This window comes from Macrobrachium nipponense, chromosome 19 (genome assembly GCF_015104395.2).
Source record: "Macrobrachium nipponense isolate FS-2020 chromosome 19, ASM1510439v2, whole genome shotgun sequence".
Classification (NCBI taxonomy): Eukaryota; Metazoa; Arthropoda; class Malacostraca; order Decapoda; family Palaemonidae; genus Macrobrachium; species Macrobrachium nipponense.
In genome coordinates, this window is record NC_061088.1 from 5,153,480 (window position 1) to 5,181,051 (window position 27,572).

At 40.4% G+C, this 27,572-nt stretch overlaps 1 protein-coding gene across 1 annotated transcript in view; it reads left to right on the forward strand.

The window, feature by feature from the left end:
- LOC135219143 (uncharacterized) overlaps positions 1-26,766 on the forward strand; it is a 117,264-nt gene extending 90,498 nt beyond the window's left edge. Inside the window, exons 3-7 of the mRNA XM_064255655.1 lie at positions 926-1,095; positions 1,689-1,809; positions 23,176-23,457; positions 23,587-23,702; positions 24,125-26,766. Of these exons, the coding sequence (XP_064111725.1) occupies positions 926-1,095; positions 1,689-1,809; positions 23,176-23,457; positions 23,587-23,702; positions 24,125-24,131 (696 nt within the window). The 3' untranslated portion in view covers positions 24,132-26,766. The remainder of the gene's footprint in view (positions 1-925; positions 1,096-1,688; positions 1,810-23,175; positions 23,458-23,586; positions 23,703-24,124) is intronic.
- The last annotated feature ends 806 nt before the right edge of the window (positions 26,767-27,572 follow it).

Below are 27,572 nucleotides of genomic sequence, written 5' to 3' on the forward strand. Positions count from 1 at the left end.
CTCGTGTTCTTTCACCACCAACAGTGTATCAGACACAGAGGTCTACCCCTCTATACCCTCCTCTGGATAGTAAACACTTTTTTTCCTAAGGATGCAGTGATTCAGGTAGCTTCTGAACTCCAGATGAAGTGAACCCCGGACTTTTTCTCTTTCTCACTCAACCAAGTATTCTCGTGTTACCACTACTAGCCCACACCCTGACTCTTGATCATGCAGCTCCTATACTCCGATCAAGTTGTCAGAGGCAGCAGGGCACTCCTCCTCGCTCTTAGAACCAGGAGGAGTAGCCTAGGTGTGCAGAAATCCAGTCAGTCCTAGAGGGATTCTTCCCACCAACCAGAGAGTCTTCCTTATGTAAAGGACCAAGGGTTTGTATATCGTGTAGGAACAAATCACAATTTTTGAAAGTAAACTGTATTTTTCCAAACTATACAAACCTGAGGTCCTTTACATATATGCCCACCTCATGCCACCCCTCAATCTGAACCTGGGCCGAAAGGCAAAGTGGAGTGTTTACATCCGGACAGGCTAGCCTGCCTCACAGTAGTTACTGCCTAACCCCCTTATTCAAGATTCAACGGCTGTAATTCCAGCTACGCCGTAAGTAATTCCTTATGTAAAGGACCTCAGGTTTGTATTGTAGTTAGGAAAAATACAATTTACTTGCAAAAATTGTGATTTTTTAACCAGTGCAGTTTATTGATATTTTTATGTATGTATAAAATTAACTTAATTTGTTAGGTAAATTTAAGACAGTAAGTGTGATCCCTTCAAAGGCCTTTCATTAATTAGAGCACTTGTATTATTATTAAGATATTGATAATGTAAGTGTCTGCACAATATTGTGAATCTAGAAAGTAGTGTTTCTTTTATCACTGGATTTATGCTTTGCTTTGAAATAAGTGAGAATTTTGTTTATTAACAGATTGCTATGACATGTCTCTATCGGCGTATTATTGTGTTCCTGAGGGATTATGATGGAAATGTCACTGTGTCCATGGTGAGTCAACGCTTGGGAGTTGATATCTCAATGGGAAGTAAGATCTTTTCTCGATTGACATCGGAGAAGATTTTGAAAAAAAGAAATGCTGTAGGGTAAGGTTTGATATATCCCTTTATTTTTAAAGTGATATCAGCTGTTGGTAGCTTGAAGTATGTTTGAAATTATGTCATACACAACAAAATCTGGCTGTTATTTGTGACTTTAAAGATTTTTAATCTTGTTAGTGATGAATTATCATGGAAATGAAAAAAAAAACTTACATGAAGGCTACACCTTGGGGTGGATCAAGTCACAGTGAATTAGCAAAACAATTGTCTGACTATATACTGCAGTGCCCCTGAAATAAAGTAATTATGATTATGTCAGACTTAGATAAATAATGTCCCTTAGATCTTATTGCAATCTGCAACAGAATTCAGTAGCACCATGACTGACAAACCCCTCAAAGAACTTTTGAAAATGTCCAGTTTATCCCATTATTAAGTTGTAACAGTTGTAATCTTTTAAGTAAAATATTCTGGATTTTATTTCTATGAGAGCAAACCCTTCAGGTGAATTAAAATGTTAAATTTTAGGATATTAACCTGGTTGAACTATTACTGTAATTGGAGTTCTGTTGATAAATATTCATCAAGGAAATGTGTAACTTTGTCTCTAGTGAAGTATCTGGTTTCAATTTCATCAGAGGAAGAAAGGTGAACAAGGAGTGTTTGGCTGCATTTGCTTTCCCTGGTTATTTAAAGAGAGTCATGCGGAAAGGAGACCTTTTGCCTAGCTCACCGAAGTGTTTACCATCAATCACAGAGGTTAGTCAGTTGTAGCATTGACGGTAAGTCTGTAGTGCAGATTTATGCTTAAGGGGACCGTCTGCTATGTTGTCTATTTTTTTTATTACGCAAAATACATAATTTTCATATATGTTTTAGATATATATATAATACCTTCATCATGTAAAAATTTCAAGTCATTTGAGAAAAAACTTGTAGTTTTATTAGCAAAAATTATGATTAAAAAAAAAAAAAAATAGGTAGCGATTTCTCCGCTAACCCTTAAACGCCAAAGGGGTATATTAAAAATCGTCTTCTGTGTGCCGAGAGGGTCTCGGAGTGAGCGAGGAAGTGGAAAAAATATTTTTTTCAAAAAATCACAGCGCGCTTAGTTTTCAAGATTAAGAGTTCATTTATGGCTCCTTTTTTTTGTTATTGCCTGAAGTTTAATATGCAACCATCAGAAATGAAAAAAATTATCATCATCATATATAAATAATGCGATATATGATAGCTCAAAAACAAAATTTCATATACAGTGGACCCCCTGTATTCGCATTCTCCAGATTCGCGGACTCACACATTCGCGGATTTCTCTCGGGAACGTTTCCCTGCATTATTCGCGGAAAATGCGCGCATTCGCGATATTTTTCTATAATAAATATCCACAAATTCCTGTTTTTTTTGATGAATTTCATCATAAAATGCACTTTTTGTGATAAAACTATTAAAAAAACCATGTATGAAAATTTTTAGTGGGTTTTTCTTGAGTTTTAACTAACTAAATTGGCTGTTTTTAGCATTTTTATAGGGGTTCCAAACATTCGCGGGTTCTAACTATTCACGGGGGGGTCTGGTACGCATCCCCCGCGAATACGGGGGGACCACTGTAATTGTATTAAAATCGCGCTATGCGCAAAACGGTTAAAGGTAACAAGTTTTTTTTGTTGTTGTAATGTACACTAAGTTGCAATCATTTTGGTATATAACACATTATAAAATGATAAAAGCAACACAGAGAAAATATTATCACAAAATGATGCATGAATTTGTAACTCGCTGACGTAAACAAATATTTTTTTTTTTAAATTCACCATAAATCTAAATATTGTCCTAGAGACTTCCAATTTGTTTCAAAATGAAGACAAATGATTGAATATTACTATACTGTTAGAGTATTAGCTTACAATTGCAGTTTTCGACCATATCTGACGAGTTAAAGTTTACCAAATGTCGAATTTTTTATATATTTTTTTATATGCAATTATTTCGGAAATTAGAAAAGCTACAACATTCAAATATTTTTTGTTTTATTCTACATGAAATTGCACACATTTTCATATATAAAACTCTATGAAATGCCTAATATGAAATGGAGCAAATATTCCGAGAATGTGACGTACGCATTTCGGAGATTTGCGGGGGAGAATCTGCGCGCGGAGGGAAGGAAAGTTTTTTTTAAAATTCACCATAATTCTAAATATTGTGCCAGAGACTTCGAATTTGTTTCAGGATGAAGATAAATGACTGAATATTACTAGGAACTGTAAGAGTTTTATTTTAGCTTACAATTGCGTTTTTTTCGACCATTTCGGTAGAGTCAAAGTTGACCGAACGTGGTTTTTTTCTATTTATTGAGATTTATATGCAAATAATTTGAAAATGAGAAAAGCTACAACCTTCAATTATTTTTTGTTGGTTGTATTCTACATAAAATTGCGCACATTTTCATATATAAAACTTTATGTAACGGCTAATTTAAAATGGTGCAAACATTACCACAATCGCACGTATGATTTTTTCGGAAGAGTTACCTCGCGGACGTAAGGAAAATATATATTTTTTTTTTCATAAATTCACCATAAATCAAAATATTGTGCTAGCGACTTCCAATTTGTTGCAAAATTAAGGTAAATGATCAAATATTACTAGAATATAAGAGTTTTAGCTTACAATTGCATTTTTCGACCATTTCGGTAGAGTCAAAGTTGACCGAAGGTTGAAAATGTGTCACATCATTTTTTATATGAAAATATTTCAAAACTGATAAAAGCTACAACCATGGGTTGTTGTTAGTTGTATTGTGCATGAAATTGCGCACATTTCCATATGTAGAACTTTATGTAACGGCTAATTTAAAATGGTGCAAACATTACCACAATCGCACGTATGATTTTTTTCGGAAGAGTTACCGCACGGACGTAAGGAAAAAGTTTTTTCATAAATTCACCATAAATCAAAATATTGTGGTAGAGACTTCCAATTTGTTGTAAAATGAAGGTAAATGATTGAATATTACTAAAATATAAGTGTGTTAGCTTACAATTTCGTTTTTCGACCATTTCGGTCGAGTCAAAGTTGACCGAAGGTTGAAATTTTGGCACTTATCGTTATTTGTATGAAAATATCTCAAAACTGATAAAAGCTACAATCATGAGTATTTTGTTGTTGTATTCTACATAAAAATGCACACATTTTCATATATAATACTCCATGTAACGGCTAATTTAAAAATGGTACAAAAATTATGTCAAAGTGACAAAATAATTTCTGAGATGTGTCACCTATACTTTTTAGTGCGGCAAGAAAGAAATTCGCGCTTGCGCGGCTGCGTAATGATTGTAAACAAAAGAACACCTTGATCCGTGAACTCCCAGCATCCTCCAAGGTGCGTGATTCAAAAGTTTTTGGCTGGTAGGCCTATAAGTCTTTTTCTGCGAATTTAAAAAAAAACTTTTTTATGTCGACGTAAAATACGTCCAGTCGACACCCGAGAGACAAAAAATGTCGCCGTAAAATACGTCCAGTCGGCGTTAAAGGGCTAATATAACATCAGTTGTAATTGAAAATCATACCATAAAAACTGCTTTATATACGGAAAAATTCTGTGCGACAGAATTTAATTTTTTTTTTTTTTTTTTTTTTTTTTTTTTTTTTTTTTTTTTTTTTTGTTTTTTTTTTTTTTTTTTTTTTTTTTTTTTTTTTTTTTTTTTTTTTTTTTTTTAGTCTAGACACTAAAAAAAATTCTAAAAAAAAAAAGATAGAAAGGAATTATGGGATTTTTATTCCTCTTTCCAATGATATCTTTCTGAAATTGGATAATAAATAACCGAGTAATGGCTACTGACATGCGCATAAGTATGTTTTTGAGTTAGGAGCTCCCAAAGATTTGCTATGTAAATTTTTGCTTTTTTCTTTTATTTGTACTTTTATTGTTGATTTCTACATCAAGGATCCTGGTTCTACCCCTAAAAGTGGTATTAATACCCTCAGCATGACACCAAACAATGATGTTGACGGCGAGACATGAGACAATGAGGGCAGCTGATAACAATGAATTTTCGTGATTTTCTTTCAGCACACTCCTGGCCTTCGCTAATTTTGCTAGCCTTAGTTGCTGAGTAGCCTTCTTGATCTTAGTTAACTTCGGCATTGCTATAAGTTCACTAAGAAGTTATAAAAACAACGTAAATAGCTAGTAACCAAACGCAAGTTCCTAAGTGCGTGTAACTCCTTAGACATCTGTGGCGTAACTGAGTCATTCTCTGAGTTTTGCCTATAAATAACCGCTCTGAGCAGCTCGCTTCTCACACAGTGTCACACTACCTTTCATTCCTACCAGATGTATGAGAATTTCAAAAAAAATCTGAAAAAATTGCTGTATATATGCAAAAATAAACACGCAAAAACGATTCTGTCAAACTCAGTCATACAGACGACGCAGTTACAATGACGTCATCATTTTAAAACCGCTATATCTTCATTATTTGTAAAAATAATTGGCTGAAACTTATTGAAAGCATGCACAGGATGTTTCTGCATAGATACAAGTAACAACTCAATTTTTTATTTTTTCAAGTTCACATGTCATCCGCCATAGCAGACGGTCCCCCTAAGCAAAATTGATATAATTTTAATTTACTAAATCATAACCCTAAGTTGTTTTAATTGTACATAATCATAATCCCAGGTTATTGCTTAGGGTGATCTTGTCTAAAATTAATTTTCTTTTCTCTGCATTATCTTTCATTATTTTGATACTACAACAAAGCTACTGGAGCTCAAAATAGAAGTCTTGAGTAGTTGAAAGATTTCTTGAATAGTTGAAATGCCTTATCTCAATATTACAGCCCATTCTCAGCAATTATGTAATTTGCTCTCAGGAAAGAAATAATTGGTGAAGTTCTCTGAAAAAAATCCTAGAAGTATTTGGGCCTCTGGGTGAACATGCAGAATATTTGTTGGATATTAGAACAAATCCTCACCAGTGTCATCGTATCTAGTTACAGGCGGCCCGCGGTTAACGGCGAATCGGTTTTACGGCCGTCTTCAAAAATATTCATTAAAAAAATAGGCATTTTAAGGTATTTTTATGGCACAATTTTCGGTCAACAGCGTCGCTAGCGCCGTTATGTCTAACAAGTACATACATTTGTAGAAATACCGTTCAGCCCATAAAGGTTATGCAAATGATATTAAAAAATTGTAATGAGAGCTATTACATAGTAGGTATTAGGGTAAAATATATGCCTCTGACGCTGTTCTATGCCGAAAATATAGAGTTAAATGAGTGCAAATTTAGCCGTGGATGTGTCAATTTATAAATGTTCATGCTTTTGTTTAAAATATGTATGAAAATGTATTACGTATAGGTATTTTTATTTCTGCACATAAATATGATACAAAGGCAGCATTTGAAACTGCCCTTCATGTTATCAAATACTGTATGATGTTTTTTCATGTTCATTCTTGTAAGCCGCCGCCTGCTGCTCTTCCAAAAATATCGAGTTTAAAAAAGTGCAAATTTAGCAATCGATGTTTCAATTTTATATGTTCATGCTTTAATGTTTGAAGTGAGTATGCAAATGTATTATGTAAAGGGTAGTTTTAATTCTGTGTAGAAATATGATACCAAGGCAGTTTTTGAAACTGCCCTTCATGTTTTTTCTTGTTCATTCTTGTAAACAGCTGCCTGCCATTCTTCCGAAAATATAGAGTTAAAAAGAGTGCAAATTTAGCGATCAATGTATAGATTTTATAGATGTTCAAGCTCATATGTTTGAAATGTGTATGAAAATATATTACGTATAGGGTATTTTTGTACATGAACTTTCCTGACAGATATATACCTAGCTATAGTCTCCGACGTTCCCGACAGAATTTCAAATCTCGCAGCACACGCGACAGGTAGGTCAGGTGGTCTACCTTACCCGCCGCTGGGTGGCGGATGTACGAACCACTCCCGTTTGCTTGTCAGATTTTTCTCTGTCGCGGGAACGATAACAACTGTTGTCGGTTCCTCTCGATAGTTTTTCTATTCTCGCTTGCGTGGAGTTAATTTGGACTTCTTTTGGTGACGTATTCGCTTTGTTTGGCTTGGCATACGCTGATTGTGGACTGGTTTGATTTTGATTTTGATTTTCTTTAACAATGTCTGACCTAGATTCAGTAGTTAAAACTTCGGTTTTGTTTAGGGTTTGCGTGAATGAAGGATGTAAGGTGAGGTTGCCGAAAGCTTCGGTAGACCCTCACACGGTTTGCATGAAATGCAGGGGGAATGAATGTTCTTTTGCTAACCCTTGTAGTGAATGTAAGGGATTGAATGAAGAAGAATATAAGGCTCTCTCTTCTTATGTTAGGAAGTTGGAACGTGATAGAGTGTGTAAGGCTTCCTCTAGAAGTTCTAGGAGATCTAGAATGAGTGAGTTGGATGTGGATCCTAATACTAACGTAGAATTAGAACCTTCTTCCCAAGTTGCAGCCCCTGCTCCCACACCGAAGCCGAAGATTCGCCTTCGGAGGCGGCAGCTCTGAGAGCCACGAAAGTTCTTTCTATGGATCAGAAGATTCGTCAGTTGGAAGGTAAGGAGAGTGTTAGTGATCAGTGCAGTGTCCCCAGTGTTGTGGAGGGTGCGTCTGACTGGCTCCTTAGTGCCTCTAGGCCTAGACCTCTTCCAGACTCCCAGTTCCAGTGGAGTAGAAAAGTCGAAAGCCGCAAGAGGGCGAGGGAGAACCCCCACCGGTCAGGCGTCCCCTCGGCAGATCCTGAAGTACGCTCCCAGGCTGCCTCGGATCGCTACAAGAAGGAGCTCCTACGCCATTGCTTCTCCTCTTCGTCTTCTCCCTCTCCAAAGAGAGGTTGGAACTCCCCGGATGCGTCGCGCCCATTGAAGAGGGCTTGGAAGGCTCCCTGCAGTTCTTTGGCTTCTAGTCCGGAGGTTTTCCCGGAAGAATCGTCGGTGGAGGCGAAGAAACCCAAGAAATCCTGTGATCGTTCTTCTTCTCGCGCTCCTCGCTCTGCGCCTGCATCCGAGGAAGAACAAAATTCTCCTACGAGAGTACTCGCGGGACTTCAAGCTCAGATCACGGCGCTAGCAGATTCTCTAGCAGTTAGATCACGTAGGAAGAAGGACGTTTCTCTTCCGATCAAGAGATCTAGGCGCCGCTCTTCAGAGGATCGTTCTCCTCTTTTTAGGCGTTCTTCTTCATATGGGGAGGTTTCGTATGAAGGTAGGGGCTCACGTGAGCGCCCTCGCTCTCCTGGCTCTCTTTCGACTTCAAGGCGCCAAACATCGGTAGGACGCTCTATGGAGAAAGAAGTTTTTTCTCCAGATTGGATTCCCGCTTCCGGTAAGCGCACTGCACCTGCTCATCACGCTATTTCTTCAACTCCCTCGCGTGGGACTTCTCAGCAGCCTCAAGATCCTAGAAGGTGCCCTTATACAAGTAGGCGTTCTTCTTCCAGATGTCGCTCTCCTCTAGTGTCGGATCGTGACTTCTCTCCTTACAGGCGTCAAGAGTCTGGTAGGAGTCGTGTGCATGATAGACGGCCTGCTGTTAGCCGCTCCCCGCAAGGTAGGCGCCAAGAGCCTACTGCACATCGATCTCCTAGTAGGCGCTCGTCTCTTTTAAGGCGTCATACTCCTGATTATTCTCCTCGGGGCAGACAACAAGAGTCTTTCAAGCGCCCTTCTCCGTGTAGGCGCTCTCCCGCTTCTAGGCGCACTACTCCTGACCGTTCGTCTCTTGGTAGGCACCAGGAATCTCGGAAGCGCCCTTCGCCAGGTAGGCGCTCGTTAGCTTTGAAGCGCCCTTCTCCTGAATGTTACCCTCTTGTTAGATGTCAAGAGTCTCGCAAGCAGCCTTCTCCTAGTAGGCGCATTTTGCCTTCCAGTCGAACTTCCGTTGATCGTACTCAACTGGACAGGTATTGTAGAGCCGTTCAAGCGCTCGGCTCCCGATAGGCGCTCTTCTCCTGGCAGCCGCTCGCCTCAGGATAGACGCAAAGAGTCTAGCAGGCGCTCGTCTCCTCGTAAGCGCCCTGTGGATGTTTCCAAGGATTCTCGGAGTAGGAGCCCTACCTCTCCTTCTGCTTAGGTTCCGTCTACCTCGAAGAGGGAGTCTCATCGTAGACAACCCAGATCTTCTCATCGTTCTCCAGTGGATGTGAACTCTTCTAAGAGAGGGCGTTCTCCAACCTCTCGCTCAACTCCTACTAGGATCCCTTCGTCACCTAAGGATCTTACGCGCTCGCCTCGACAAGACGTCCTAGAAGGTTCGGATGAGGAACCGAACACTTCTGCTGCTGTGTCTTCTTACAAGAAGCTTACAGAGCTACTTTTGCAAGTTTTTGGGGATTCTCTTACTCCTACGGCTCCTCCTCCTCCTCACTCTCTTTTTTCAACGGCGAAGACAGCGAAGAGTTCTTCTTGTGTGAGGATGAAGCCAACTCTTTCAATGAAGAAGGCACTGAGGAGTTTTGGTTCCTGGATGGCTTCCAAAGAAGAAGCGGGGAAAACGATGTTCGCTTTTCCTCCTTCGAAGTTATCAGGACGCGCTGGTTTCTGGTACGAAACGGGAGAGTCCTCAGGATTGGGTCTACCGTCTTCGGCTGATTCGGATTTTTCGGCGCTGGTAGATTCAACAAGGAGAGCTGCCCTTATCTCTGCTAAGACGACTTGGGCAATGAATGAACTGGATCACATGCTAAAAGGCATGTTTAGAGTGCTGGAAGTATTTAACTTCCTTGATTGGTCGTTGGGGGTCCTAGCCAAGAAAATTGAAGTGCCAGAGTCATTTTCGCCAGAAGATCTCATGTGTGTTTTGTCTTGTATGGACAAGTCGGTAAGAGACGGAGCGAGTGAAATCGCCTCCCTGTATGGGGCCGGGATCGTGAAGAAGAGGTCTGTTTATTGTTCCTTCTTAACGAAGTCTGTCTCCCATGCCCAGAGGTCTTCTTTGCTGTTTGCTCCCCTGTCTGCTCAGTTGTTCCCTAAACATCTAGTGCAGGACATTTCGAGATCGCTTTCGGCTAAAGCCACCCAGGACCTTTTGACACAGTCGGCAAGAAAACCTCGCCCTTCCTTCCCTACCAAGGCTAAGAAGGAAAAGTCAAGTGTTCGAGAACCCTTTCGAGGGGCTTCTTCCTCAAGAACCTCTACGTTTAGAGGTCGTAGACCTTCAAGAAGGGGTAAGACTTTCGCCAAGTCTGTTAAAGCCCCCAAATAACTTGCAAGTCCTTCAAACAACGGTGGGCGCCAGACTCTTAGAGTTTGCAGAAGTCTGGGCCCAAAAAGGGGCGGATCCTTGGACCTTTTCTATTTTGAGGAGAGGTTACCTCATCCCTTTCGTCGAAAGACCTCCCTTGACGACCATCCCAAGGGAACTGACGGCCAGGTACAGAGACCCCATCATGAATCAAGCTCTCCATCTAGCAGTAGATCAGATGCTGGAGAAGGGGGCTATCGAACTAGTGACAGACCATCGTTCATCGGGCTTCTACAACCGCCTTTTCCTAGTTCCGAAGTCCTCAGGGGGATGGAGACCGGTGTTGGACGTAAGCGCCCTGAACTTCTTCGTAGAAAAGAAGAAGTCACGATGGAAACGCCTTCATCAGTGCTGGCAGCACTTCGTCCAGGGACTGGATGGTTTCCTTGGATTTACAGGACGCTTACTTCCACGTACCGATCCATCCTTCCTCGAGGAAGTTTCTCAGATTCATGATGGGGGGGAAAATTTTTCAGTTCAGGGCTCTGTGTTTCGGCCTCTCGACGGCCCCTCAAGTGTTCACGGGAATTTGAGGAATGTGGCTCAATGGCTTCATTTGAAAGGGGTGAGGATATCCATGTACCTCGACGATTGGCTAATAAGGGCCAATTCAGAAGATCGTTGTTTGAAGGACTTACAAGTAACTCTAGAATTGACGAAGGCGTTGGGACTTCTCGTCAATTTCAAGAAGTCGTCACTAATTCCCGAGCAAGAGTGTGTGTATCTCGGGATACAGATGAACTCTCTGAGTTTTCGGGCTTTTCCCTCTCCGGAAAGGATAGCCCGAGGATTCGAGAGAGTAACAACCTTCTTAGGGAAAGAAGTATGCACAGTGAGGGAGTGGATGAGTCTGCTGGGGACGCTCTCCTCGCTGGAGCAATTCGTTTCCCTAGGAAGGTTGCACCTGAGACCGCTCCAATTCTTTCTTCATCGGATTTGGAGTCGTCGTTCTCAGGATTTGGACGTTCTCCCCTGTCGTTATCCCAGGACACGTCAAGAAACATCTCTTATGGTTGGACAGATCCCAACCTCTTTGCGAAGGGACTGTCTCTTTCAATCCCAGACCCCCAACCTGGTGTTGTTCTCCGACGCGTCGGACACGGGGTGGGGGGCAACCCTGGGAACCAGCGAAGTGTCAGGTACCTGGGTGGGGGACCAGGTAGCCTGGCACATCAACAGAAAGGAGTTGATGGCTGTGTGGTTGGCTCTGAAGGCTTTCGAGCCCAAAGTCAGAAGATCGGTAGTGCAAGTCAACGCGGACAACACTACAGCTCTGGCAGATATATTCAGGGAACAGGGGGAACGCATTCTTCTCCCTGTACGAGACAGCAAGAGACCTTCTTCTGTGGGCAGAAGAAAGGGGAATCAAGCTTCTCACCAGGTTCGTGCAGGGAGAAAAGGAATGTAAGAGCAGATCTCCTCAGCAGGAAAGATCAGGTCCTTCCCACAGAGTGGACCCTTCATCTGGATGTATGCCAGAGCCTGTGGAAGTTATGGGGCAGGCCACACATAGACCTCTTTGCCACGTCAAAGAACAAGAGGCTGGATCCCTACTGCTCTCCGATATCGGATCCAGAGGCATTAGCAATAGATGCTCTTCTTTCTAGACTGGAGCGGACTCGACGTCTACGCGTTTCCCCCCTTCAAGATCCTGGGGCTAACCATCAAAAAGTTCGTAGAGTCCGATTCAACGAGAATGACCTTAATCGCTCCCTTTTGGCCGCCCCAAGAATGGTTCACAGAGGTACTGTGGAATGGTTGGTGGACCTTCCAAGATCGCTCCAGCTAAGGAGCGATCTACTCAGACAACCCCACTTCGACAGGTACCACAAAAATCTCCTCGCTCTCAGTCTGACTGGCTTCAGACTGTCCAAAGTTTGGTCAGAGCGAAAGGCTTTCAGCAACAGCTGCTAAAGCAATCGCAAGAGTGAGGAGACCTTCCACCTTGCGTGTATACCAGTCAAAGTGGGATGTCTTCAGACGTTGGTGCAAGAGGAAGAACATTTCCTCTTCCAGTACCTCTGTGACCCAAATTGCGGATTTCCTATTTTCCTCAAAGAAGAATGTCATCTTGTTGTGTCAACTATCTTAAGGGATACCGCAGTATGTTGGCGGCGGTATTTCGGCATAGAGGCTTAAATATATCCGATGATAAGGACCTGCATGATCTTATTATATCATTTGAAACCATTAAGCGTCCTCGTGTGGTACCGAACTGGAATCTAGACGTAGTTCTACAATTCCTTGGATCGTCTAGATTCGAACCTCCTGGCTTAGCCTCTTTCAAGGATCTGACGAAGAAGGCTATCTTCCTTTTGGCCCTAGCTACAGCTAAGAGGGTGAGTGAGCTCCAAGCTATTGAGGGCAATGTAGGGTTTAAGGAAGATTCTATGGTGTGTTCGTTTCTTCCAGGTTTCCTTGCAAAGAATGAAAACCCATCACGCCCTTGGCCCAGGAGCTTTGAAGTTCGTAGTTTATCTTTTCTAGTAGGGGAAGAGCCTGAAAGAACTCTTTGCCCTATGAGAATTATGAAGTATTTCCTTAAGAGGAAGGAACAACTTAAGGCTAATCAAGATGTGCTTTGGTGCTCCGTAAAGGACCCCACTTGGCCCATGTCGAAGAATGCTCTTTCCTTTTTTCTGAGAAGCCTTATTACAGAGGCACATGTTGCCTGTAAGGAAGAACATTTTAGACTACTGAAAGTGAAAGCTCACGAGGTGAGAGCCATTGCAACTTCGCTTGCATTCAGAAAAAATATGTCTGTGCGGAACTTGATGGAGGCGACTTTTTGGAGATGCCAATCGGTTTTCGCAAACCACTACCTACGTGATGTAAAAATCACATATGACAAATGCTTCGCCTTGGGTCCTTTAGTATCGGCGGATTCGGTGCTGGGGCAGGGAGCTGAAACTTATCCTGTGTAAATTTTTTATATGTTACCCTATATTTTATATTGGTGTTTTTTGGTTGTCTGAAAGAGGTTGCAGGAGGCACCTCTTTTTGTCGTAATATTAACCCTTTGTATTTTGGTTAGGTGGTCTGGTGGGTTTTGGCTCCTTGCAGAGGTAGTGGTAAGGATCTGTTAGGTAAGCGGACAAGGTCCCTCTAACAGGATCCGACTTGGATTCTACCACAATAGGGGATCACATATCCCAGTGGTAGATCCGAGAGTCTTTCAGCATCAGGTCACGTCCTAGCTGTAGCTCTCCAGGCAATGCAGACTCAGAGACAGTATCTATGAAGTCTTCATCCTGAAAAGGTGAGAACCAAGTTTTTTAAATCCTACAACATTAGTTGTTTCCCGTCTTACCTGTATTATTTAGCTGTCTCTTACCCTCCACCAAGGGTGCCAATCAGCTAAGTATATATCTGTCAGGGAAGTTCATGTACAAAAATGATATTGTTAAACTACAATAAAGTTTTGTACATACTTACCTGGCAGATATATACTTAGCTATAGTCTCCGACGTTCCCGACAGAATTTCAAATCTCGCGGCACACGCGACAGGTAGGTCAGGTGGTCTACCTTACCCGCTGCTGGGTGGCGGATGTACGAACCACTCCCGTTTGCTAGTCAGATTTTTCTCTTCCACCTGTCTCCTGAGGGGAGGCTGGGTGGGCCATTAATTGTATATATCTGCCAGGTGCAGGTAAGTATGTACAAAACTTTATTGTAGTTTAACAATATCATTTTTATTTTTGTACATAACTATGATACAAATTAAGGCAGCTTTTGTAACTACCCTCCACATTGTCAGAGGATGTTTTTTCATGTTCGTTTTTGTCCGCCACTGTTCCTAAAAGTGCATGGTGTTATTTTATTAATTATGCATCTCTTCCATAAATCCTTTAAAAAGTTATACATTACTTCACTGTATCCAATAATATTGTATTTATTCTCATATTATTGTATTATAAAATACTACAGCAAATCTAAGCGAGTATTCCATGGAGTGGCCAATGTTTTGGTTTCAAATCAGCTGATGGCGAACACAAACTTGTTTCGCCATATTTAACGCAATTCTGAGCAAATTTTCTTGCTTCTAGTTGGCATAAACGAATATCTTGATGCTTGATTTATATGAGACAAGGTTATTTTTCCTTATACGATATGTTTTTAGGTGGAAATATGAACTGAATATGTCTTGTTGTGATTGTGAACTTTTTTTTTTTCGTTAACATTACGTTGGCATCATGTTTATTGCGTAAAAAAATTATGTGATTCCGTTCGCAATTTTCCTTTGTATCATCATAATACGAACTTTACGTTATTTATCTTATATCGGCGTGAAACCAACAGTAAAATGTGTTCTTTCAAGCCCAGTAGTTTTGATTAAAATGATTTTATCTCAATTTTATCTACGGTTGTGTTTGATGGCATACGTTTACTGGATTTTTATCCTTGTTGCCGATGCACAATAATAGTCATTAGCAGCTTGAACAGTTTTCTCAGCTTCAGTTATAACTAGGTTTAAATTTAACAGAGTATTTCTCGATTGATCTTTGATCTATAGCGAATAAAGTTATTACATTAAGATATCTCAGTTCTATTCTACATAACGTCATTTTCACTTAAGTGATTTGCCAAACAATTGCATTAGCTGTACGCTTTCTTACCTGGCAGTCGAAAATTCAAATTCTTGGTGGCGGTAGCAGCGCTGCCATTGTTTGTGTAGGTGATACAGATCCCGCCCACTTTCGGGAATACCTGGTACTGCTGAGCTTTAGACTTCAATTCGTTTTCTGCCGGCCACGGGGTAACACCGGTGGTTTGTTGTTGCAGTCGACTTTCGTCGCCATTTTGGATTTTTTCTTTTTGGTGATGTACAATTTCTTGGTTGGCTTTTTTGCTTCATCAGTTAGCTGCCTAGTTATTAACAAGTTGTTACAAAGATGTCTGATGCTAGTTCTTCTTCAGTTAGGTTTTGCAGCAGTGGTTGCAAAACTAGATTAGCTAAACTATGTTACGATCCGCACTCCAAATGTGTTATATGTAGGGGTCAGTGCTGTAGCAAGGAATTAACATGTTATGAGTGCCGTAGTTTAGATGAACAAGGTTGGAAGACTTTTCAAGCTCATTTGGATAAGATGGACAAAGATAGGAAAAGGAAAGCAGCTCTTAGAGTGGGTTGTAAAACTAGAGTAGAGACAACTCCCGTGCCTTTTGAGGCAAACAAACTTCAGTACCAATTACTCCAGACCAGGTATCCCATGTTTCCGATCCCAACACCATTTCCGTGTTAAGAGTCCAAGATGGACAAGAATTTGAGTTCTTGGCGAAATCCGTTATGGATTTGGGAATGTCGTTTCGTGCTTTTGTAGAGAAGTCAAGTGAAAAGGCCAGTGTTAGGCCAAGTATCAGTGTTGTGTCCGAGGAGGCGGCTGTCCGTTCCCCCTGTTCTCATAGACGAAGGTCCCTGTCCCGCTCCCCAGCTCCTGGGAGAAGACATACCGGAGGTCAAAGGGAGACTGGGGGAGTTTGCCCACGGTCAGTTGCCGACTCCGTCGACGTAGTCGACTCGCGAGTGCCAGGAAACACCGCTGGAAAGGCGTAGATATCAGTGACACGCAGTTGTCGTCCAACTCAGAAGTGCAGTTGCCTGTGTCAAGGTGAAAAGTGTGGAGTGATTTAGTGTTGCTTCTTTGAAGAGACATGCCCAGCGTACGAGAGGGATGTCGCCGCCTGTTAAGAAATCCAAGGAGCACTGGAGTCCACAACCTTCCTGCAGTTTCACACCTGACCAGTTTTTCTGGGAAGATCATCAGTCCTCTTCGGATAGCGTAGCTTTGGATGGAGTCAGACACTCACGTGCGTTACAGCGCTTGCGAGCTTGCGAGACTGACTCGCCTCGTTGTATATCGATAGGAGTTTCGACTCGTTCGCCTCATTCGTCTCGAGCTGGTTCGCCTCATTCGCCTTGAGCTGCTTCGACTCGTTCACTTCATACGTCTTGTGTTGTTTCGACTCCCAGTCGTTCGTTTTCGAAGAAGAGCCGTACGACAGCCACGACTTCGTCTTCACCTAAGGATGATGCGAAGGCCAAACCCTTGCTAGAGGATTCTGCTTTGGGTCCCTTGAAACATCAACTTCAAGAATTGATGGTCTTTTTGAAGAAGACAACGAGCCAGACGGAAGAGGAAGACAGGGTATCGGCCGTCCTGTCGGAAGAGGAAACTCAAGACCAGGATTCGAAGCCCTCTTCTGCTTATTCTAGTCTTTTAAGGTTTCTTTTACACACTTATCCGGACTTTCTTAAACCAGCTTCGCCTTCTTCACCTCCGTCGTTGTTTGTGAAGGATAGATCAGCGCCTTCGGGGTTACCGAAACCAGTTCTTTCTCAGTCCTCGAAGAAAGCACTGAAGGAAGTAGAAGAGTGGCTTGCTAAGAAGAGGGAGTCAGGCAAGGCTTTGTTCACCTTTCCTCCGTCGAAGCTGCAGAATAAAACCTACAGGTTTTATGTGACAGGAGAAGTTCCTTCTTTGGGAGTTTCTGCCTCCTCCCAAGGAGACTTCTCCGGTCTTGTGGACTCTCACAGAAGAGCAGCGTTCTTGGCTGCAAAAGTGTTGTTCTCTTCACCCGAGTTGGATCACCTGGTGAAGAACTTATACAAGTTGATCGAAGTCTTCAGTTTTCTGGATTAGACTATTGCAGCGTTAGCTAGGAAAATGGAAGATTGCCAGTTTCTAGATGAGGATTTTTCTGCTGACGGGCTCAATGTGTTGTCCTGTGCGGACAGGGCAGTGAGAGACAGTTCAGGGGAATTGGCCGCCCTATTCACTATGGGAGTACTAAAGAAGAGAGAACGGTGGTGCTCCTTCACATCTCGAGGAATAACCACGAACCAAAAATCGGCTTTGTTGTTCTCCCCCCTGAGTAAATCTCACCTGTTTCCAGATGAAACCATCAAGCATGTGCTGTCGGACCTCGAGAAAAAGTCCACCAATGATCTTCTTTTCCAGTCAGCGAGAAGACCTAAGGAACCTCCAGCGACAGGAGCCAAAGCTTCTCTTCTACAAAAACATCCCTTTTGAGGAGGTAAGTCAAGGTGCCAGCAGAGACCAAGAACTAATCTACAAACCACCTCCAAGTTTACCAAGAAACCTTCCTTTAAGACAGAGAAATGATCGGAAGGTCTTTCACACACCCACCGTGGGGGCAAGACCTCATGACTACTGGGAGGAATGGAGTCGAAGAGGAGCAGAACAGTGGGTAATTCAGGTGCTTCGAGAGGGAGATGTGATCCCTTTTACGCAGGATCCACCACTGTCCAATACACCTGTCTGTTTGACAGCATACTCGACAGGATCAACAAGAGCGTTGGCTTTAGCCAAAGAAGTAGAAGAGCTCATCAACAAAGAGACCATAGAGGAAGTAACAGACACGAACTCCCCAGGGTTTTACAACAGGCTCTTCATAGTCCCCAAGGCATCAGGGGGATGGAGACCTGCGTTGGATGTAAGCGCTCTGAACCTCTTCGCCCGGAAGACGAAATTCTGAATGGAAACCAGTCGATCGGTAATGTCAGCCATTCAACCGGGTGACTGGATGGTATCTCTCGACATGAAGGATGCATACTTCCATGTCCCCATCCATCAGAACTCCAGGAAGTTCCTGAGATTCGTCTTCAAGAATAGTCTTTTCCAGTTCAGAGCCCTCTGCTTCGGTCTGTCAACCGCCCCTCAAGTATTTACTCGGATTCTCGCTCCTCTGGGAAAGTGGCTGCATTTGATGGGGATCAACACAGCTTTTTACTTAGACGACTGGCTCCTGAGAGCCAGATCCAGGCGTCAGTGTGTGAAGGACTTGGAGAAGACACTTACTTTGACACAACAATTGGGTATCATAGTAAACACGGAGAAGTCCCAATTGATTCCAACTCGGAGGATTCTCTATTTAGGGATGGTACTAGACTTTCTAGCTTTTCGGGTTTTTCTCTCCCCGAAGAGGATAGAGTCCTGCCTGTCGACAGTCCAGCAATTTCTGGTTCGCCCGTCCTGCTCAGCGCTCAAATGGATGAGCCTACTCGGGAACCTGGCTTCAGTGGAGAGTTTTGTCAGGTTAGGATGCCTACACACGAGGCTGCTTCAGTTCTTCCTGAAAGCAAATTGGTCTCGGAAGACACAGTCGGACTCACTAGTTTTCCCCCTGCCGGAAGAGATAAAGATGGATCTTCGTTGGTGGCATTCGAGGGAAAGATTACAAGAAGGAATCTCCCTAGTCATGTCGAACCCAGACCGTCAGGTCTTTGGACAGAACGAGAAAAGACCTTGCACATCAATGGGAAGGAATTGAAGGCCATCCTTTTAGGGCTACAAGCGTTCGACCACTTAGTCACCGGAAGAAACGTAGCGGTCTACTCGGACAACACCACAGCGTTGTCATATGTACGGACGCAGGGAGGGAGGGACTCACTTGTTCTCTCTCAACAAGATAGCCGAAGATCTCCTCACCTGGACGAACGAGAAGAGGATCACCCTTTTTCCAAGATTCGTGCAAGGGAGAATGAATGTACTTGCAGACGAACTGAGTCGAGTAAATCAGGTGTTACCAACAGAATGGACTCTGAACGAGAGTGTGTGTCAGGACCTCTGGAAGCTTTGGGGAAGACCACCGATAGATCTGTTCGCCACATCGAGGAACAATCGCCTTCCCATTTTCTGTTCTCCGATTCCAGAATCACTAGTGTGGAGAACAGATGTGATGCTGCTAGATTGGACAGGACTGGACATTTACGCTTTTCCTCCCTTCGGGCTGATAAGAGAGGTCTTAAACAAGCTTCAATCGCACCAGAATGTGACAATGACCCTAGTAGCGCCATTCTGGCCTAGGAAAGAGTGGTTCCCGGACCTTCTCAATCTGCTGGTGGATTTTCCCAGACTACTTCCACAAAATCCATAGCTTCTCAGACAACCCCATTTCAACTGATATCACCAAGGGTTGTCCGCTCTTTCCCTGACAGGATTCAGACTGTCAGGAACCTGGTCAAAGCAAAAGGATTTTCGCGAAGGGCGTCAGAGGTGAAGGGCGTCAGAGGTTATTGCTAGCTGCAGAAGAAGTTCTTCTGCCAAGCTCTACCAGTCCAAGTGGAGAGTTTTTAGGTCATGGTGCAGACGACATAGCATCTCTTCTTCTGAGACATCTAACAACCGAAATTTGCAGAATTTCTTTTTTGTTATTTCTGAGGGACACCAAGAAGTTGGCCACTTCAACTATTATAGGATATAGGGCCATGCTTTCATCGGTTTTCAAGCATAGAGGCCTCGACATTTCGTCAAATCAGGACATCAGTGACCTGATCAGATCCTTTAGTTCCTCCAAGATTTTCAAGCCTGAAGAAGTGGAATGGAACTTGGATGTAGTTTTAAGGTGGCTCAACGGCCCCCAATTCGAACTGTTGAATTCTGCAACCTTGAGGGATGCAACTAGGAAGACACTAGTCCTAGTCGCCTTAGCCACAGCGGGAATAGTAAGTGAGTTGCAGGCGATGAGTAAGGAAGTGGGTTTTGCCCAGGGCAATGCAGTTTGCTCTTATGTAACAGACTTTCTTGCTAAAAATGAGGATCCTTCGAATCCTTGGCCCCATTCTTTCAAGATAAAGAACCTAACGTACTTAGTCGGGTCGGAAGATGAGGAACGTACATTGTGTCCGGTCAGAGCTATCAGACACTACCTGACTAGGACAGAAACTGTGAGAGGAGAGGAGAGCCGACTCTGGTGCTCGGTGAAAGACTCGTCTCGGCCTCTTTCAAAGAATGCAATGCCCTTTTTCCTGAGGAGTTTGATCCGAAAAGCGCAAGCCCAAACTCAGGAACATGCTCTTAAGGTGCTGAAAGTGAAGACGCATGAGATTCGTGCAGTAGCAACGTCATTGGCTTTCAGACAGAATATGTCTCTATCCTCCATTATGTTAACTACATTCTGGAGGTTGAAATCGGTGTTCGATCGCACTATTTGAAGGAGGTAGAAACTACTTACGAAAATTGCGTTAGATTGGGACCGTTGTCAGTAGTGGGAATGGTGTTGGGAGAGGAAGCATAAGGGGACTCGGTTTTTTCCTTCTACTATCTCCTGAAGACGCATGAGATTCGTGCAGTAGTAACGTCATTGGCTTTCAGACAGAATATGTCTCTATCCTCCATTATGTAAACTACATTCTGGAGGTCGAAATCGGTGTTTGCATCGCACTATTTGAAGGAGGTAGAAACTACTTACGAAAACTGCGTTAGATTGGGACCGTTGTCAGTAGCGGGAATGGTGTTGGGAGAGGAAGCATAGGGGGACTCGGTTTTTTCCTTCTACTATCTCCTCGCCTTGAATTTGAGGTTTTTTGAGTTTGTGGGAAGCCTGGGGGTACATGTACCTGAAGTACCCACCAGTTCTTATATCTGGTTAAGGGTACCATATGGTTTTTAGTGTAGGTGATGGTTTTATATGGTTCTGGTCTTTTTGCCCAGGGCAAGGGCAAATTATTGTTGTTTTTGTCAATCATTGGTGAACTTCCATGATTGGAAAAATCCCACCATTAGTAGGGACGACCCTGGCCTTTACTGCCACATCTCCTACATGTGATGAGAGCTGCTCTCTCACAAGGTAAGGTACTGCAGACATTATATATAATGTGAGCTCATGACTGTTGTTTTTGCTGTCCATATACCCACCTTCTGGGTAATGTGGAGTCAGCTAATGTAATTGTTTGGTAAGTCACATATGTGAAAATGATATTTTAATGATAAAATAAGGTTTCACATACTTACCAAACCATTACATAATCAGAGCCCTCCCTCCTCCCCACAGATGGACGTTACGACTCAACGAATTGAAGTCTAAAGCTCAGCAGTACCAGGTATTCCCGAAAATGGGCGGGATCTGTATCACCTACACAAACAATGGCACCGCTGCTACCGCCGCCAGGAATTTGAATTTTCGACTGCCAGGTAAGCAAGCGTATAGCTAATGTAATTGTTTGGTAAGTATATGTGAAACCTTATTTTATCATTAAAATATCATTTATAACAACTACGGTAATAGTGTACTATAGTACAATGATTGAAATACAAGCCAAACAGATGTTATTGAATTCGGTTTTACTTAAAAAAAAAGTTGTACTTAAAAAAAAAAAAAAAAAAAAAAAAAAATTCACGTTCGGTTGTTCATGGCTGTACATGTTTATGCAATGAGTATAACGTTAAAACCATACTTTCATCATTCTATTTTGCTGTTTTTGAACTTATGTAACTAGAAGATGGGCTGAAGTTAGGCTATTGTAATTTGGTCTCTCATAAAATCGGATTATCGTAAGACAAATTATCGTAACTTGAACACTACAGCTACCTGTACACTGTATAACACCTTATTATATCTTTACATACTCTAGACACCCAAAGGATTAAAGCTAGGCTTTTTTCACTTTACAGTATTTATAATACTATAATGTACCGTACAGTAAATTCTAATGGAAGTAATGTGGGATTCATCATTGATAATGCTTCAAGTCGTTATCACTGTACAGGCAGCCCCCGGTTATTTTTTTTTTTGGGGGGGGGGGGGGTGTTCCGTTCCTGAGGAGGAATTGACAATATAACTGAAAATCGGCAGTAACCAAAATTCAAAGTCTACGGGAGCCGTAATCCTCCTTACAGTGCCCTAGACTATGTCACCGCCAGATATTTTGTACTAATATGTAAAACTATTTAATAAAAATGTGGAATTTCATTTGCCTGATCCTTTACTATGGTCTGCATGGTAGTCTACAAAATTTTAATGCCAAATTCATGAACTTGCAGGTAAACCTTAGCTCAGAGAGAGAGAAAAAAGAAGCCGCACTTTATCAGAACTCTTGATGTCATAGTATTTCATGTCCATTGATATTGTCTTCCTCTTCTAAGTGGCACTTCCATTAGACAGCATTCTCACATTTGGGAACCATGGTGAATTAAGTAAAACACAATAAGGTGATAAGTATCAAGCAGACAGAACCTACCATATATACTACTACAGTGTTCGTATTTGTGGGGGATGTGTACCAGAGCCCCCCTCGAATAGCTAGAATCCGCAAATAGTCAAAACCCCTATAAAAAAAAAGCTTAAAAGTGTCTATTTTGTTAGTTACAACTCACTAAAAATTTTATACCTGGGTTTTTTTAATAGTTTCATCACAAAAAGTGCATTTTATGATGAAATTGATAAAAAAAAAAAAAAAAGGAATTTGTGGATATTTCTCTTAAGAAAATGTTGCGTGAATAGGCAAATTTTCCACAAGTCAAGGAGTTATATGTTCCGGAGAGAAGTCCGCGAATATGGGGTTTTGGCTGTACTACTTGTGTACCGTGCGATCTCGCATATCGTGCTACTCCAACGTTTTCACCCTTAAAAAATCCTTTTATCATGTATCTCGTGTATCGTGCGAGTTCTTTTTCTTGAGAGACCAAATTACAGTAGACTCAACCTCTTTTCCTCCATTTCTCTATTTATCCCTTCTAGTTAAGTTAACAAAGTAAAAGTTAATGATTAAAGTATTGTTAGTAATTTATAATTATTGCTTAATTGTGTACAGCCATAAACAACTGAACAAAAAAAGTTATTTTGCTATGAACTGGAATGGATATGAGAATACATACAGTATTATTGGATACAGTGAGGTAAAGCATAATTTTTAAAAGATCCATGGAAAAGATGCATATTCGTTATGTTTGTATTTTATGAGGGTCCCGCGACATTTAAGCTGTAAACTCCAGTTATGAATATATTCAACAGGTGCTATTAAAACCAAAACGCTGATAACTGGGGTTTGCCTGTAGTACTTAGCAAGAATTTTTGGTATAATGTATGTAAAAGAGTTATCATCCTTTTTTCTCCAGAAGAATCTGACTCATACAAGCAGCACCATGCCGCTTAATGATACAGATGCTACGCCAGATCTTGAAATCTCACCTTTACAATGTACGAAGAGGAATTGTATCAACCCGAAGGACATGTCGGGACCTGGTGAATCACAGGATGTTAATGTGGGTACTCAAGTTGTAGATACTGAATTAAGCTCTGTTTATGATAGAACTGCAGAAACTGTAACATCATGCCCAAATGATGTGGAAAGAACTTCCAGTACATGCAATGTTCCAGATGCTAGAAATAAAATAGAGGTACATAATACTCTTTTGTATAATAAATGCTTTTGCTTTTCTAAAAATTTCAAGTGCTGCATATTCATCATATTTTAAAGTTGTAGTATTGCAGAGGTTTCTTTTGTAATCTTTTTAAAAACTTTACAGGCCATCACTGTTACTCCTAAGGCTACAAGGGCCAAAGGGAATTTCTATGGGGAAAAGCGACGTAAGATGCTGTCAAGAGCTGCAAAGAGAAACCACACATATGTGTCTTCAGAATGGTATGCATGAAAAATCTCTTGATTTTGGCAAAAAGTCAGCCATTTACATTTGAGGAGCATTTGAACCTGGAAGGACCAAAGAGTCAAACATGATTAAAGTGACAAAAGTGAAAAAAAAAACTTTCCTTACTTGTACTCTGTTCTCTAGCCAAGTTCTGTCTTCGTAAGTCACCATATGGATCACCTCACTGTTCTTCCCCAAAGTGATTTTGACTTAGGGCCACAAACTTGAATTGGTACTTCTGATTCAGTATTTCTCAGATATTTTGAGAAAAATTCCAAGTGGCATATATTACCACTTAAAAATGACAAATTTCGTGGAAGGTATATTTGTTGTTAGATGTGCATAGTAAAACTGCTAGCAGATATATAGGCGTCCTTTAATTTTAAGAGATTTCAGTTATTTTTGCTTTCTCTTTCAGCCCCTGAGGAAGTTTGAAGCTACTTCAACACAGAAAGCAACACTAGTTGCATTTCAAGGACATTTGACTTATATTAATTTCTGTCTTTTATTACATGAGGATCAACATGTATTGGAGAAAGTTTATTTTGGTAAGACTTTAAAATTACCAGATTTTGTTTTATATGAAAATTACAAAACTTATTACTGGGAAGGTTTCCCAACATGAGGAACATTTGGCTTCTAAGAAGTAATAGACTGCATTTTCTGTGTCAAAATATGGTATGTATTGATAATATCAGCAATTTAGAAGGAAGAAAAATGATGTAAGACTATTATGATATGCCTTTTTTGAGGCTTCAATTTAACATTAGGAAAATGATTTTGCATTCATTTTCGTTTTGATAAACTTTAAAATTTCTTGATATACGTAGCAAGAACAGTTCATGAAGTTTTAAAGATTGCTTTGCACATTCAGTGTTCTGTCATTTGTAAGAATCAAGCACAGTATGTATTAGTATTTGCCAAAATGTGTAGGATGTGTGTTTAGTTCACAAACATTTTATTTGGAAGCATTAATTCATAATTTACTATTAAATTGGAAGTAAATTAAATCTAATTGTTATTAAACATGACGCCTATCCAGGATAATCCAAAAGTTATGAAAGGTATGCTAAGTTACCCACTTCACACTTACTAACTTAACAGTTATCCAGCTTTCCTGCTGAGAATAGGAAATGCACGTTGCATAGCCAGTCCTTGAGGCAAGTAATAAAAATAGCAATTTAATAACCTTCTGTCAGTATTTTAGGGGAAAAATTGTATTTTCCTCAAAAGTTTTGGTTTTATTCATTTGATTACTGTAGTCTCATGCTTATTGTTATTGAACATATTATTATTATTGGAGGGTTTCTCTTGATAATGTTTCTTTTGTTTATGCATTTGGCTCCCCATTTTTTTGGATTTATGTCATAAACGGGATACTATGCTGAAAAGTTCAGTTTACGTAAATCTCTATTTTCTTTTGGAATCACATCTCCTGTGGCATTTCTCTCAGGAGATAGATCACTCATTGTTCTGTCTGCTTTCTCTTGGACAGTTTTCATCGTGAGAATATGTACTTTAATTACTACATTTTTCATTAGCTTTAATCCTCTCGGAAGGCTTTATTTTCTTATCCTTACTTCTGTATGTCGCATATTTTTCTGACATAGGCAGTAGTCTTTTTTTTTTCTGTTAACCCGCACCCCGTTTCACATCTACCTCTTCATTTTTTTTTTTCTCCATTTGAAATAGTTGTAATATTTCTCCCATAGAACATATTTCATGAGCTCCTATTCTGTTAGTACTGTGCCTTTAGCTTTCAATGTAGCCAATAGCTCATTCTGCAAGTTTGTTAAATAAGTACTACTAGATTTATGGTTGTAGTGCGGACTGCCATAAGATTTCTGTACTTTCACTTGAGTGTAGTCAGCCGATTTAATATGGATTCTGATTGGCATCATGGCAAGGTATAAAGTAGTTTTATGTAACACTAAAGTTATTCCATCATATTGAGATTTAATTTTTTTTTCTTTTTTTATGATATAGTATCTGCCTTGGACTTATGTCCTTCACATGATCTTCAAAGAAGAAGAAAGAACAACATAATCATAGTAGCCATCAGGATATTTTTGTAATTTTTTTTTTCACTTGTCTTCAGTGCCAGAATGTTAAGCTCTAATCCTTTTTGAGTAAAATTTATTTCAGAACATTGTGATACTGAAAATGATGGTCAAAATATGAAGCATTTTGTTTCTGAAATATTAATTTACTAAGGAAAATGTTGAATAAAAAAATTATTTGAAAACATTTTATTCTGTAAAAATCTTGCAAAATTAGCAAACAGAATGTGAAAAAACTTTTTGCTACTGCAATGGTAAAGAGCCCTAGGAAAAACAGAATACTGAATTATGCAAAAATCATATGCCAATGTGATGATTCAATTCATTCAGATTTAATTTTGTAACCTAGTAATATATTGAGTTGAACACTGAACATCATTATTTTATGACAGGTATGTTTTCAATATGTACAAGATTTTCCATTTGTACTTAGATTATCAAATACTATCATGACAAAACATTTGGTATATTACACATTTTCTTATTACAATTTCTGATATAAGTACATATTTGCACGTGCATGTTGAGTTTTAAACCAATACCTATATTGGGTTTTTAGGAGAATAAGTCCTATTTTTTCTTAACTTCTGTCCAGAAGCTATAGTAATACAGATGAATATTAAGATTAATTTCTAACTGATTTTAAGTGAACCTTGAACACAATCAGCATGATTTTATAACATACTCCTTACTGCCAGGAATATACATACAAGTGGACCAATCCTTAATCTGTTTTTAAAAATTATTACTTACTTAACTACTTACAAAATTTTTAGAAGAAAGTTTTTTTTTTCCCTTGTTTTTTAAGAGCAAGGATAAATGTTGTGTGGTTATTATTATTATTATTTTTTAAGGATTTTGCTAACCAGCAAATGTAGAGTTACAACTTCATTCAAGAACACAGTTTTAATAAGGGAGATTTTGCATGTATAGATACCTGGCTCTAGAATGTAGGATTGACTATATACGTAAGTGTTTAAAATACAACAAAAACCTTTCAGATGGACATTTCATTCCTTGATGGTGTAGGAACCTAAAGTGAAACATGAACTTCATGAGTGGTATTCAAGATTTAAAGATACAATTTCAAGCACTTGACAATATAGTAGGATTTTCAGGTTATGAAGAACAAATGGAAGTTACACTAGTGTGATAATTTCTGAACTTCAGACTATGTACAGGGTTTTCTCGTAGTTTTGTATTCTTCGTTTAAATAACTTCAATTATTATAAAGTTTATAATCATCTTGCATACATAGTGTTGAAGATCTTGTAAACCTGTCTGTTAATAACTTATAAACCAGTTTTGATAAGCCCATAACTGGCTCTGGCCTAAATTACACATTCATTATAAGGCCTATGTTGAATGAAATCTTGAATGTGCTTTTGAGTTATGAAATCACAGCTTTTAACTCTACTACATAAATAGACTTAAAACTGGAGGGATTCATTTGGAGGGCTAACTACAAGCTACAAGGCACCAGAAGGTACAGTATGAGTCTCATGCAATATGTACAAAGTTTGATAAGAGGAAAAAGTAACATTCAATTAATACATAATGTGGTAATCCTATTTCAACTGGTAGCCTAACAATGAGTATATGTTTATTTTTCAACCTAACCCATGAACATATAATCCAGCTTTCTGAATTAGTATGTTTAAGAATGATTTTAGAGTAAGAATTTGTACAATTTGGTTGCAGTTAAATATATGACATAAGAGGCAGAATGGTTTTAGGACAATTCCAATAATAAAACAAATCACTTCATTGATATAAAAACATTAACTAGGGTCAAAAGTTCAGCCT